The sequence below is a fragment of the Haemaphysalis longicornis genome, unplaced genomic scaffold (genome assembly GCF_048455015.1).
Source record: "Haemaphysalis longicornis isolate Haplotype H1 unplaced genomic scaffold, Haemaphysalis longicornis Haplotype H1 scaffold_1, whole genome shotgun sequence".
Lineage (NCBI taxonomy): Eukaryota > Metazoa > Arthropoda > Arachnida > Ixodida > Ixodidae > Haemaphysalis > Haemaphysalis longicornis.
In genome coordinates, this window is record NW_027526203.1 from 251,240,393 (window position 1) to 251,254,014 (window position 13,622).

Here is a 13,622-nt window from a genome sequence, read left to right on the forward strand (position 1 = left end):
GCTATACTGAGTTTTCTATTCCTGCATTACACTTCAGCCAATGTTAAATATAAAAATACTCTGGTCCTCCATAGTATTTTTATATTGTAAACAAAACACAATGCACACCCAACCCCAAGAAAGACAAGCACGTGCGGTTCTTCCTGTTGGATGTTGGGACGCGTTGGATGTAGCGACTCGGATGGATGTACTGACTCGTTGGATCTATTGATTAATTGGATCTAGTGACTCGGGTGGATCTCTTGACGTGTTGGGTCTTCTGACTCGGGCATCACGTGGCCTAGTGGATGTCCCAACTCGTATGTAATGACTCGTTGGATGTAGTGACTATAAATGCATATTGGAAACCCCAGTATCACATACTCAGCGCTTGGAGCTGCGTGGCGTCTTCACCATGGATATGGCATCCTCGCCACGCTGAACTTGTCTCCTTACGTCTTGTATTTATCGATGCACTCGCACGCATGGCTCGCCGTTCTCAGAAATCGGGAACCGCGCCAAGCACAAAAACGAACAAAAAATGTAAGCCAGTTCCACGCTTGTGAAATCTGATGACACGGCAGAGCTGTTCGTGTTCACGGGCGAGTGAGCGCTGGCATTCTAGTCCTTCTGCGTCCGCTGTTTCCATAGCGCGTACGGGCTCCTCCCTACTCCCCTTCCCCACGGTCCCCCCCCCCCCCGGCGCGCGAACAGAGATTATGTATAGGTCAGCCGTCGAGGCGGTGGCGCCATCTGTCGACCCAGCGATGTACCTTCACCTTGCGTGACGGGCAGCACCTTCACCTGGCGTGACGGACACCACCGGATATTGCGAGCCCACACGCAACACCAGTTCCTTTCAACCTGCTGGTGTGCCACAACGAAAGCTTTATCTTGCATCGATTCCCAACTATGTGCGGACCTGCTTTTTTTTCGTTAACTGCTGCTTTTGTTCGCTGCTTTTGCACATTTATTTCAGCATGCTTCTATATATATATTCACACTTGTACCTTTTCGTTTATGTGTACTTCTTTTTCCTGACATTTTGTGTAACCACCCCTCCACCCGTGGCAGGCCCTTAGGATACTGAAATAAATAAGGTCGGCTTCACTACTACACACAAATGCACAGCCGTAAAGGCATTGTATTAGGGTTAATACAGAGGTCATAAAATTATGAAGGCCCTAGGTCCTTTCATTGATATATTTTTTATGCGGTTAAAGTGCAACACAAGTGTTACAGACTGACAGATGGGTTTCCTCTTTGAGCGCACACAGAAGACTGACAGATGGGTTTCCTCTTTGAGCGCACACAGAATTGCTTTAGCACTGAAAATGTGTTCACACCATTCAACTCCACCCCCCACCCCCATTCCCCTGGTAAGACACACTTCCAACACCATGAAGCCATAGTTGCAGAGGACTAAAATGAGTATTTTGTTGTGTGCACTGTCGTGGACCTCTGCGCCATTAAAAGCTGTGGGGCACCTGCATAACCCTGCCGCCTTGGAAAGACATTGGGAGGGGAGGCAAGGCCAAAATAGAGACGAACAAGTGTTTTCGACCGGCCACTGTGCGTCCGGTCGTAAAAAGGGCCACGTGTGCGCTCCTTCTACTTCGGGGGGAAAACAGCGAGTCAGGGCTTCAGCATAGACCGAAGGCGAGCTTCTCAGAACCGCGCTGCCATGGCAGTGTGCGCGACTCGAGCCCTCCGAAGGAGAGGGAAACCGTCTTTGGGCAGCGGTAGAGAGCGGCTGTCCATGGTGCGCTCAACTGGACGACGAAAGGCCTGGGGCCTCGTTCGTTAAGATGTAGCCAAGAATAAACGTCCATTTCATCATCACCAGTCCCAAGCCTGGCCTCCTTCGCAACAACCTACCTACCTCGAAAGGAACACCCTGGAAGAAGTTGGCCAGAGTTTTTATTCATTTTTCTTCAGTTGTGCTGTTGACCCTTAACTGTACTGCCGCATGAACCTACATGCATTTCTGGAGTTTGTTAATTATTGCCGGAAGTGTTGGCAGTATTTGCGTTACCTCAGTGTTGTCCGATTTAATGTTTGCGGTGCTTGTCACACTGTACGTTAGGGCCTTCAAATAAGATTGCCCCGCTTGCTGCGATATCTTCTCTTTTTTTATTATTATTTTGCCACCCTATGATTTGCTGTGTATAGCACAAAAGAGCACGTCCTGAAGGAATACACGGGATTGTCTTCCTGGCACTGTGTGGGTAACCTTTCCTCAGACCATTGGTTGCCCAGTTGCCAAATACATGGCACTGTACATTTCAGCTGCTTTGTGGTTCACTCACCTGCACTGCTTTCATACATCTGAGATTTGATTTTCCTCTCTTCAACCACACGTTCCCACCAGAAGTAAAAAAAGGTACTGGTTATGAGGCAGATTCACATGAATGCTCCAGGCATGCAACTTTGCTTGCCTGTAGCTACAGTGACAAAGGCACCCATTTCAAATATCAACAATTTATTTACACAATTCAACAGTGGGTGAAGATTCCTTGTACAAACGCTTATTTTAGAGAATCAAGTCTTCAAATGTTCTCTCGTTCGTCTTTTTTTTTTTTGCGCAAGAAAAGGAATAGAAAGAAAAGTAAGAACATACTAAAGCCTAGAATGAAATGTACAAGGTCGATCAAAGTTTTTTTTTTCTCTCCATAAGAGATGTGGGATTGTAAAATTGAATAGAAAAGGCAGTGTCAAAATGCAAGTTCCAACAATGTGTTTTTCCCCCCTCTCAATTCCCGCTCTATTGTACACAGTAAATGTAGTACGCGATAACAAAACTCTTAACAAAAACAGCGGTGCAATTTGCGCGCAATTCACGGCTCAGTGTACAACAAAAGATGATGAAAAAAAAGAGGAGGAGGGTGGAAGAGCGTGGCTTTATAGAGAGAGAAATGTGCATTGGAAACAATAAAAGAGGAGGAAACAGATGAGATTACATGCACAACAAGACGGTTATTCATTTCTTCTGAGATCGGCATGTACATTCAGAATATGGTTATGGAATATGCACGTACACACGATACTTTTGCAAGGGTCGAGTAACAACACGGCACAGGAGTAAAACTTGTTCCAGCACAGATGCCTGTCACCCAGCAGGGCCCACCCCCCAGCACGGAGGGAACGCCCTTTCCGGCAGCGGCAGCAGCAGCCGTAACACATCACTCGAAGGCAGGACCTTTGGTTGTGTGCTGCGACAGCCATTCTTGCAAAGCACAAGTGTGCGGAAACCGATCACTTCGGAAACGACAACAACACGGAACAGATAAAATGGAGGATAGCTCTTCTATCAATTCGCTGATTGCTGACTAGTGGCGATGCGTAGCAGCGGCTTACAGGGCTGTCCGGGAAACGCCTCTTCGCAAGATAAAAATGCAGAAAATTTGCCTAAGTGGTATGCCTCTGTCGAAGTGGGTACGCTGGCCGTGGTGTTGGATACCTGCTTGGTATCCGACACCACGGCCGCTCCTTTAGTGCCCCCTTTCTCTCAATAGGTCATTCTGGTATATATAAGGCACATCTTGATAACTATCTGTATCGCTCCAAATGTCGTCACATTCTGCAATATCCATTTTTATCTACGCACGAGGAAAAAGAATACAGAATGTAGTTGCTCAGAAAAGCTCATGGTAAGTATTATCATTTGAAAAGCAGAACCACCAAAGGAACATTGTCCTCCCAAAAACTCAGCAGCCAACAATGTCCAGGGCTGGAACACCTCACGACGGTTCAACGTTGTGCATGGGCAACCGCCTGTGTTGCGTACACTTCAGCGAAAAAATTTATGCTTCTTTTGCCACTTTCTGCGGATAGGCGCTCCTTGAGCCTTGTGCAAGAACAAGCTTGGGGACAACGTCTTTAGAACTCAGACTGTCCTTGTGCGCTTCTAAGTCAACGCAAGTACAACCACAAACCGTGTGCGACGCATGATAAAAAGCAAAATTGCCAAGGACACCACTGTTCCACCTAATGACACCATAACAAAAGCCTCTCCATTTGAACTTACAGGGACTAAGCTTTTAAAACAAGGGTGCTGTATAACTGGAAACGTTGCCAGCTTCTACTGTCAGCATTCTGGAAAACCTTGGTCCACCAGGCGACAGTTTCAGCATATACAATTGTTGCGAAAGGCAACTACAATGTAGCCCCCTCCCCCACCCCACTTTTGCTCTTCTCTCTCAGTGAGAACACGAAAAAATTTAGGGAACCATAAGCACCCACTGAAGGGAAGCAGTGTTTCCTCGAGCAAGACCCCAGCCACCTGCAGTGTGCTAGTGATTTGCTAGTGCTAGTGATCCCACTTAAATTTGAAGCTAACTTTTAACCTCTGCCCGGTTAACATTTTTTCAGATCTTTATGGTTCATTCAAGTTATACATTATGAAAGACAGCACGTGTGTACAATGTAAAAGTTCTCACGACCAGGCACTGCCACCCATAATGTAGCAAAACCACCTGGGTCAGACCATCAATGCACACCCCCTTATGCTGGGCAAGGCTACCAATTTGACAGCACCCATGTTGCAGAAACTTAATTGCTGCATGTAAACTAAAAAAAAAAAAAAACAGAAACATGACACTTAAGCATTGCAGCAGTGGAGTACCTGCTTTTACCAACAAAGCAACCACGATTTGAAACATTTCCTGCCCACTTGAAAATACTACAAGCAGGACGTGGGATGTCAACAACGAGGCAGCCCAATCTGCTGCCACAACAACTAGGAGCAAGCAAAGCATGTGGTGCGCCGTTGCGCACAAAGTGGGTTGGATGGCAGCAAAAGCAAGCATGACGACACAAATGCGTTTTTTTTTTCTCCAGTCACACAGCAGCAATACACCCTTCACATATGTTGATTGGCAGTGGAGTTCAATGGGAGCCAGTCGAACAATCATTGACATCATAACAAAAGTGCTAGTCGGGGTTAAAAAAAATATCTGTAAGGAAACAAGCCAGCCAAAGGCGCAGATGGTGTTACAACTTCGATTCATGCTCATAATACTTGCAACCATGACAACAAGACACTGGAATCTAATGGTCTGTACATGCACATTTTTGTTTGCCCCTCAAGGATGGACAGAATGGTGTGTGGTTATATTAACATTAGCACTGATAACAATTCCATGCAGGCTGCTTCTTACGTGCGTTATGATGAATAAGTTCTACATCTCTCTCTCTCTCTCTCTCTCTGCCTCTCCAACTTTTTCTTTTCTTTTTTTTCCCGTCTTTACTCCCTTAAACTTCACAGAAGCTTGCAGCTGAGAGAAGCTACAGTTCTGAAGTAAGTCCTAGCATGGAAGCGCTTGATGAACATCAATTAAATACAATGATCTGAACCAACATGAAGCTTGTGCTTGCTTCTGCTTGTGGAACAGTAATATCACGAGCAAATGTGCGCTGCAAGCAATAAAAGAGAGAGAGTTCAAAAGCACGATTTCGTCATCAAGACTCAGTTAAGTGGAGAAGGCCCCTGAAAGGCTTGTAGTGTCCAATCTGCCCAGATAGAATTTAAAATTTTAGGCGAAGCAAGAAATTCTATTGCACAGGAACCACCTGGCGACAGCCCTCAGACATGAATACGAAAGCAGTTTTGCGTTTTTATATCCTCACAAACTGGGGCGACAGCTGTGCATATATTTATCAGTAATAATAATAATAATAAAAAAAACCAAGACACTGAAGGAACTCGCGCCATAAAGAACTTGCAAAAACCGATGTATGTACCTCCACTCTACTACGGACATAAAAACATCTGCGATAAAGACGGTGGTATATGTACACACTGACCACTAGGGTCATCAACAAAACAAAAACAAAAGAAAAAAAAACTAAAACATGTTGAGCTGCGTTGAACCTGCTTTGTTGCTGAACCCAGTCAGTCCTACACGTATATGCTATGTAAGTATATAGCTTCCACAAATGACCATGAGGTGTGCTCCAACATAAAAGAGGCAGCATGTGCCACACAAAAAAACCAAACAGTCTCCAAACTTAGTGGTCACTTTCGCGCAAACCTTCACTTCAAGCTGGCGATGCTTCGGCACTGAGACAAGGGGTTTTTGGGATGAAAAATCAACGGTGCAAAAATGGTCTCCCACTACGGTGCATTCCTTTTAGGAGCAAAGCGAATACTTGCACCAATTATCATGCCTAGCATAACACAAAAGGCCTGTGCAGCAGAGCCACATGATTGGCTTGCATTGTTAGCCTGACATTGTTAGTAAGCTACTGCTTGCTTTTCAAGGGACACTGAAGTGAACTTGATGGTGCATTGGGCAGTTCAATCTGTGTTTTCGTTACTTGACTGTTTAGCAGAACTGTTCATTAATCTGTTACGGGTGGCACCGTTCCTGGTCGCTGCACCAACAGCCATACAGCGTCATACTGGTTTGCAATGTGTTTTTCTGCCAACTTTTTGTTGTTTCACGCACAGGTTGTGCGTGAAACAACAAAAGCGTGAAAGCAATCTGTTAAGTTACTGCCCCGTGGACTTGCCAGTGTACCATCGTAGCTGATGTTGGCAAATCAGCAGGGAGAATGGTGCAAGAAAGCGGCACTTCTCTCAGAAATGCACTTTTCACAATGAGATATACGCTGAAATAGGACATTAAAACTAATGTTTCACACAATGTTTGCAACTTACTTCAGATGTCCCTTTGTAAACAAGCAGGAGAGTCAATTAGCACCATGAAGCATTTGCCAAAAGTTAACTGTACCATGATCACTAAAAAGGCGATGGCCGCAAGGTTTAACAAGCAACCCTAAGAAAGAGTCACAAGAAGTGGCCTAAAAATACTGCTAAGAAGGGGCCTAATAAATGGCTGAAAGGGGCCTGAGGTGTCAACGACATAAAAGGTAACAATAGGACAGACATCAGGCAAACCAGGAAGCAACAAGGAAAAAGCGTAACATTATATATTACCATGCACTCCTCACGAACATCATATTTTTTTTTTCTGCAAAGCCTTTCATGTATTCCTTATAGGGTCACTCAACAGCATGCATTAAGAAGTTAACTTTGCAGGCAGTGCAAAAGCACCTGACCTTCACCTGTGAGGCAATGTGAGGCAAGTTACAGTTCGGATAGAGCACTAAAGCTTACAAAAAAAAATTAGCAGTGAAGAAAGGAAAAGAAGAGGAGGAAAAAAAAAAACACTGCTGCTGTGTTTGTGCCCCCAATATAAAATCCAAGTTAGATCCTCGTTAGCATCATTAAACCAATGTTAGTGTCACTAGACAATTGGTGTGCAGATATAAAAAAGTGTACCACGTAAAATCGTCACTCGTTTTAAAAACAGAATTTGATGCCTAGAATTTGATGTATAAACCACATATCCTAAATAAAAAACTGCTCAAAGGTGTGTCAGCTAGAAAACGCCACACCAACGAATTCAAAATCAACTGCACGACCATTTGCATTCATCCCTACTGCAGTTCCTAATTTCTCGCCAACCTGCTGCCCAACGAAACAGTGCCGACATCGCTCAACTGCTCCATAATTTAAAAAAAAGAAAGAGAAACCGTGCTGGAGCCTTTCACAACCTGTCCCAAGTTTCACTCTTTGAAGCGACCAAGCACTAACAACAATGAAAAAACAACAGATGACACAGATGCTCGGTTTTGATGACGATGAATGAATGGGATGGCATAATGATATAGGGAGTGGTCAAGGGGTGGGTGGGGCGCGGGCTGGAAATTTCGATTCTTCAGCGCCGTTAATGATGCAGGTTGGATGAGACGACAATAGCGCCAGAAGAAATTACACAAAAAATGGAGTGCCTTGGACAGAGAACAAAGGGGGGAGGGGGGGGGGAGGAGGAGGAGGAGGCACTCCTCACGAAAGTCAAAGGGAAGCAGGCAATAATGGAAGCATAATGGGAGCAGCAGACAGGCTTGCAACAGGAATACCCAAAACAAATCTAGCACGCACAACTGCAAACAAGCAGAGGAGTTAAGCACACGGGCAAAGCAGCACACAACAGGCACTCGTGTGAGAGATGAGAAGAGCGCGTTGAAAAGCGATGGATAAACAACTGCTCTGCTGCTTGCTCTCAGACACCCACGCGCATCTTCTTTTCCCTGAGTCTGTCCAGTCTCGTAAGGGGAAAGAATCCTTTCTCACTCACTCGCCTAGCTTGATGCTGATCCACGCAGACATGAATAGATTCACTCACACAAGAAAAAATGTGCACTCCATTGCGTCCGAGAGAATGGAAGGAAGTCAAAGGGACCGTCACGGGAATCCGGCAGAGAGAGACACGCACAAAAAAAGGACAAAAGAGTGCATAAAGTGGCACAAAAAAAAAAAAGGAAACCTCTCCTACTAACGATCCTGCCACCCACTCAAGCTCCGTGACATCGTGCAGAGTCCCTGTTGAGTTGTAGAGCTCGCGACACCTTCGCACTGAATCTGTAGCACCTGTTGCAGTCACCCAGCCAGCAAAAAGTCTCGGGTGGCCAAACAGCCTTCAGACCACAGCATAGTTCCACTCCTCTTTCTGTGTATGCCGGCACATACATACATACATACATACATACATACATGCATGTGTGCATGTGTGTGGATCTATTTGCGTATACATATATATATATGTGTGTGTACTATACACCTGCACTCTCCCAGCGCATCCTTAGGGTGGCGCACACACACGGGCACGCACTATCACATTCACGCGCGTGCTGTGTACACGAGACGACAAGCCTGCTACGTAACGCTACGGCTCTCCCCTGACCCCGCCAGCAGCAGGCCTGCGGCACAGCCAGGGAGGCCCGGCCCGTGTCTCCCATAGTGTCTCCAAGAGAAAATGTCATCCGAACACTCCGCGTGACGCTGCGGCGGGCCCGCCACCCCCGTGGGGGGGGCCAGACGCAGCCCCGGCGGGGGTCGCACGACCGAGGGCGAGAAGAAGAGGCGGCGGAGTGGGCGGAAGGGGGCGGGCGCGCGCTGATTCTCACACGGACGCGGAGCGGGCCAGGTTCCGGTCAGGGTTCTTCCGGTCGAGACGTTTCCGGCGGAGGGGCGTGGGGGCTGGCGGAGGAGCCGGATGCTATTTCTTCTTGGCGTGGAGCATCTCCATGAGGAGCGTCTGCGATGGCGCGCTGCCGCTCATGTGCTTGTAGAAGAGGTACTCCTCCCCGCGTGTGCTGATCAGCTTCAGGCTTGGAAGCATCTGGTACAGCTGGCCAAACTTGTCCTGCACAGCAGCCAACCAGAGGAGATCGCGCTCAGCACAAGCGGTGGCACCCGACATGGGGCAACACCTGCACAAGCGAGCTCTCTTCCTCGCAGTTGCAAGCAGCACGGGAAAATGTCCCCATGTTGGACCTGAATTCGCTCTTATGAACAGGTAAGCAGCTCTGAGATCCTTGACATATCAAAAGACAGATTATGCAGCTAGCTATTTTTCTGCCGGTAATTGTACCTTCATTAATGTTACATATCGTGGGTTGAGGAACACAAAATGTTTATTTTAACCAGGCCGTACAAACCGTACAAACACCGACTGACTGCATGCGTAAAAACCACTCCAAAACACACGTCACATGTTCGTAGCCGTCTTTCCTGTTGCCGCCAAACATAGCGGCCACAGTCACACTACACAACACCCCTCCCCTCCCAGTTTGGGCTCAGTAGTCAGCCAGGGCCAGTACATGGTCTCTTAGATGAAGCGGGGTTCCCCGAACACGCAGCGAGCGACAAAGGCACAGTGGTGGCACTACAGGCTGATTATTAGCCTCCATTGGCACAGTCAGTGGAATGGTTTCACCCTCTTGTGGGGGCACACTGCTAACCACAGGGGTCGGCTGCTCCTCGGGTGCGTCTGGCTCCACAGGGACAGAACTCGGCGTTTACGTGGGTAGTCTTTCAGGCTGCATTCCTTCCAGTTCTGCACCCGCTGTTTGGGTAGGCATGACTGTCTGGCGACGGAATTGGCCCACATGCCTGTGCAGTACTCGGCCATCATGGCCTGTGACCTCGCAAGACACTGGTCCGGTTGCACGGCAGATCACTGCTGGCATCCACGGAGACCCCTGAGCGTAGTTACGTGCGAAGACAGGGTCTTCGGGCTCAAACGTGTACGGTTTGGATGGGGAATCTGCCAACCGTGTGGACTTCTCTGGGGCCTGATCTGGGTGCAGGCGGTCCAACATCAATGACTACTTGCGGCCCATCAGGAGCTCGGCCGGGGATCGCCCCGTAGTCGTGTGTGGGGTTACATGCTGTTGCAGTGTGAAATCTGCCAGGCGCCGTGCCCAGTTCCCCTGGATGATGCGAGATAGGGCTTCCTTGGTAGTGCGTACCATCCTTTCTGCCGTAGATGGGCGGAATGGTGCTGAAGTTATCTGGCGGATCAGATTGCTGTCCAGGAACTCTCAAAACTCTTGTGGACTTAAACTGAGGTCCACTGTCCGAGACAATGGTGTCTGGAAGGCCATGCGTGGCAAACAGCTTCCGCAAGGCACTTATTACTGTCTGCGACGTCATAGAAGATGTTGGGATGACCTCCAGCCACTCTGAATACGAATCCACAACAATTAAGAAGGTCTGCTCCTGAAAGAGACCGGCAAAATCCACATGGAGGCAGGACCATGGGTTCCGAGACGTCTCCCAAGGGTGGATGGGTGCTCGAGGCATCTCTGGCCGCGTCTCCTGACAGGAGGAGCAGCATCGGACCCATTCTTCGATGGCAGCATCCATGCCTGGCCACCACACATAGCTGCGGGCAAGTGCCTTCATCCACACAATACCAGGGTGTCTGGAATGCAGTGCTTCCAGCATCCAGAACCGCAGCTTTTGTGGAATAACCACACGGTCACTCCAGAGAAGAAAACCCTTGTGGCCAGACAGTTCGTGCTGCCTTGATGTGAAGGCAGAAAAGTCGTTGCCCATGCTGCCCCTTGGCCACCCCTTCCAGACCCAGTTAAGAACACGTGAAAGGGTGTGATCTTTGGCATAATGGGTGGCAATGTCCGTTGCATGGAGGGGTGGTTCTGGCAGCCTGTCCAGGAGCATGACGACCTCTGCGGGAGAGGGGTCATTGTGGTGTTGGTGCTGTAGGGGCAGTCTGCTGAGGCCGTCTGCATGGCCCAAGTGCCTCCCATCCCGGTGGAGCAGAGTGTGCTGGTATCTATTCAGGAAGATAGACCAGCGCAGCATCCGCGGAGACAGCATCTGTGGTGTCTGGTGGTCAGACGTGAACAACCCGAGCAGTGGCTTGTGGTCCGTCTGGATCTGAAAAGGCCGGCCAAACAGGTAGTCGTGAAACTTTTTTGACGCCTGCAACCACGGCAAGTGCCTCCTCATCGATCTGTGCATAGTTCCGCTCTGCACTTGACAGGGTCCTTGAACAAAACGCAACCAGTGCTTCTGTGCCGCCGGGCAACCGGTGGCTCAACACTGCTCCTATTCTGTATGGGGATGCATCACAGGCAAGGATGAGAGGTTGCTTCTCATCATAATGTGTCAAGACTTGATTGGACGCCAAGAGTTCTTTCACGCCCTCAAAAGCTCTTTGTTGTGTTTGGCCCCACACAAAGGTTGCCTTCTTGTCCAAAAGTCAATGTAGTGGTTCCGCAACAGTGGCCTTGTGTGGCAGGAACGCATGATAGAAGTTCACCAGTCCTAGGAATGCCTGGAGCTCGGTCTTGTTTGATGGGCGAGGTGCACCAAGAATGGCCTGTGTTTTTTCTGGTGTCGGATGGATGCCCTCGGTGTCGATTCAAAACCCCAAGAACTCGACTTGGGAGACACCCAGCTGGCACTTCTCTCTCTCTTTACCTTGAGCCCAGCATCCTGGAAACGGCGAAGGACCTCGCGAAGGCGAGAGAGAGAAATTCTTGACCCGATGCCCCTGCTAGTAGCACATCATCAAAATATGGAATTACACCTGGTATTCCACATAGGAGGGTTTCCATTAGATTTTGGAAGATCCCAGGTGCGACAATGACACCAAACTGCAATCGGCATACCCTGAACGCCCCTCGATGTGTAATGATGGTCTGTGCTGCTGCAGACTCATCAATGACAGGCAGCTGCTGATAAGCCTGGGCCAAGTCGAGCTTTGCAAAAATAGTTCCGCCTTACAGAGAAGCCAACACGTGGCTGACCACCGGCACTGGATATGTGTGCTGCTGGAGGGCCTTGTTAATGGTACACTTGTAGTCTGCGCAGATGCGGATGTCTCCATTTCCCTTCAATGGTGTGACAATAGGTGTTTCCCACTCCGCGCAGTCCACCGGCTCCAGAACACCCTGCCGTAGCAGCTTTTCAAGCTCGGCATCGATTTTTTGGTGATCGATTTTTCGGCAAAGTGCAAAGGGCCCCCTGCCCGTGAGGCACTGCTTCGGGGACGACCTAATACTCGTCTAGGAAGGGCAGGCCCTGCGTGGCCGAGGCCCCTACCCTCCGCAGGAACCTTCAATAAAGTCACTTTCTCTCTCCCTCTCTCTTGCCTCTAGGCGGACTGGCACCACCTCAGGGTTCAAGGCCAACTTAACCAATGGTCCCTTGTAGCACCCCAGGTCCCCGTCAAAGACAACAGCAAGCTCCTCGAACAGCTTGTCGAAAATCCGTGGTCGGCTCATCCATGCGATGCACTCCTGTGACCTTAATGCCCAATGCTGGAAACCAGTCTAACCCAAGGAAGCTTTGACGCTCCCCTTTGACAATGAAAAGTTTCAGTGGGCCAGCAAATCCCCTGAATTTTACCATAACTGTGGCCATCCCTTGCCCTGCTATGCAGCTTCCCTGATAGTCCTTCATAACAATGTCGAGTTGCTTCAACTTCGGGATGCGCCCATTCGGGAAGATTTGCGTGGCCGTAGCCTCGGAGATGAGCGCAAACGTGGATCCCGGGTCCACCTCCATCTCGCATTCCACACCTTCGATTCCGGCAACAACGTGAATCTTCTTTGTCACGGGCTGCGGCACATCGTGGATGGCAGTCTCCGTGAGGTTGTCGCAGTACGAGGTACTTGCACGCGGAGTGGTCCGCGAGTTATACGTTCTGCTGTTTGCCTCGAAATTCGCACGGCGGTCACGCTTCCTTTGAGACGGGCAGACCTTGGCTATGTGCCCTGTTTTTCCGCAACCTCAGCATTGGGCATCATGGAAATGACACAACCGGCGCTCGTGCGGGCCCCCACAACCGGCACATGCTCTGCCCCCCAGTCCTGCGTCCCTGCGTTGACTGGTGTCTGCACGTAACTGACGAACACATTCCTCGAGGCTGTCTTGGTCCTCTTCAAAGTCACCGACCGTTCCCCGGTGAACTGGCTCAGTACGCGGCATGGTTGCGTTTAGTTGGAACTGGCTGGCCTCACGGTCAATGGCCTCAGCGGCGGTAGCTTCTTCGACGGCGCAGGCGAGCAACACTTGTTTTTTCGCCAAAATACGCCGCTTAACTTTATCGTCCCTCAGGCTGAACACGAAACAGTCTCGGAGCGCCTTATCAAGGTCAACGAAGTTGCAGTGCTGTGCAGTCGTTTGCAGAGCCGCGAGGTATGCAGCGACGGACTCACCGGGTACTTGCTCTCTGCGATGGAACTCGTATCGCCTCACCAACTCCGGTGGTTTCGGAGAAAGATGATTTCGAAGGGCAGCGATAATGTCCTCGTACGGAGTA

At 49.2% G+C, this 13,622-nt stretch overlaps 1 protein-coding gene across 2 annotated transcripts in view; it reads right to left on the minus strand.

Moving 5' to 3' along the window:
* Positions 1 to 2,444: 2,444 nt before the first annotated feature.
* The window catches only part of Ftz-f1 (ftz transcription factor 1), a 353,164-nt gene continuing 341,986 nt past the window's right edge, over positions 2,445 to 13,622 (minus strand). For both annotated transcript variants that reach the window (XM_077675587.1, XM_077675592.1), the window contains one exon: positions 2,445 to 9,191. In XM_077675587.1, the coding sequence (XP_077531713.1) occupies positions 9,045 to 9,191 (147 nt within the window). In that variant the 3' untranslated portion in view covers positions 2,445 to 9,044. The remainder of the gene's footprint in view (positions 9,192 to 13,622) is intronic.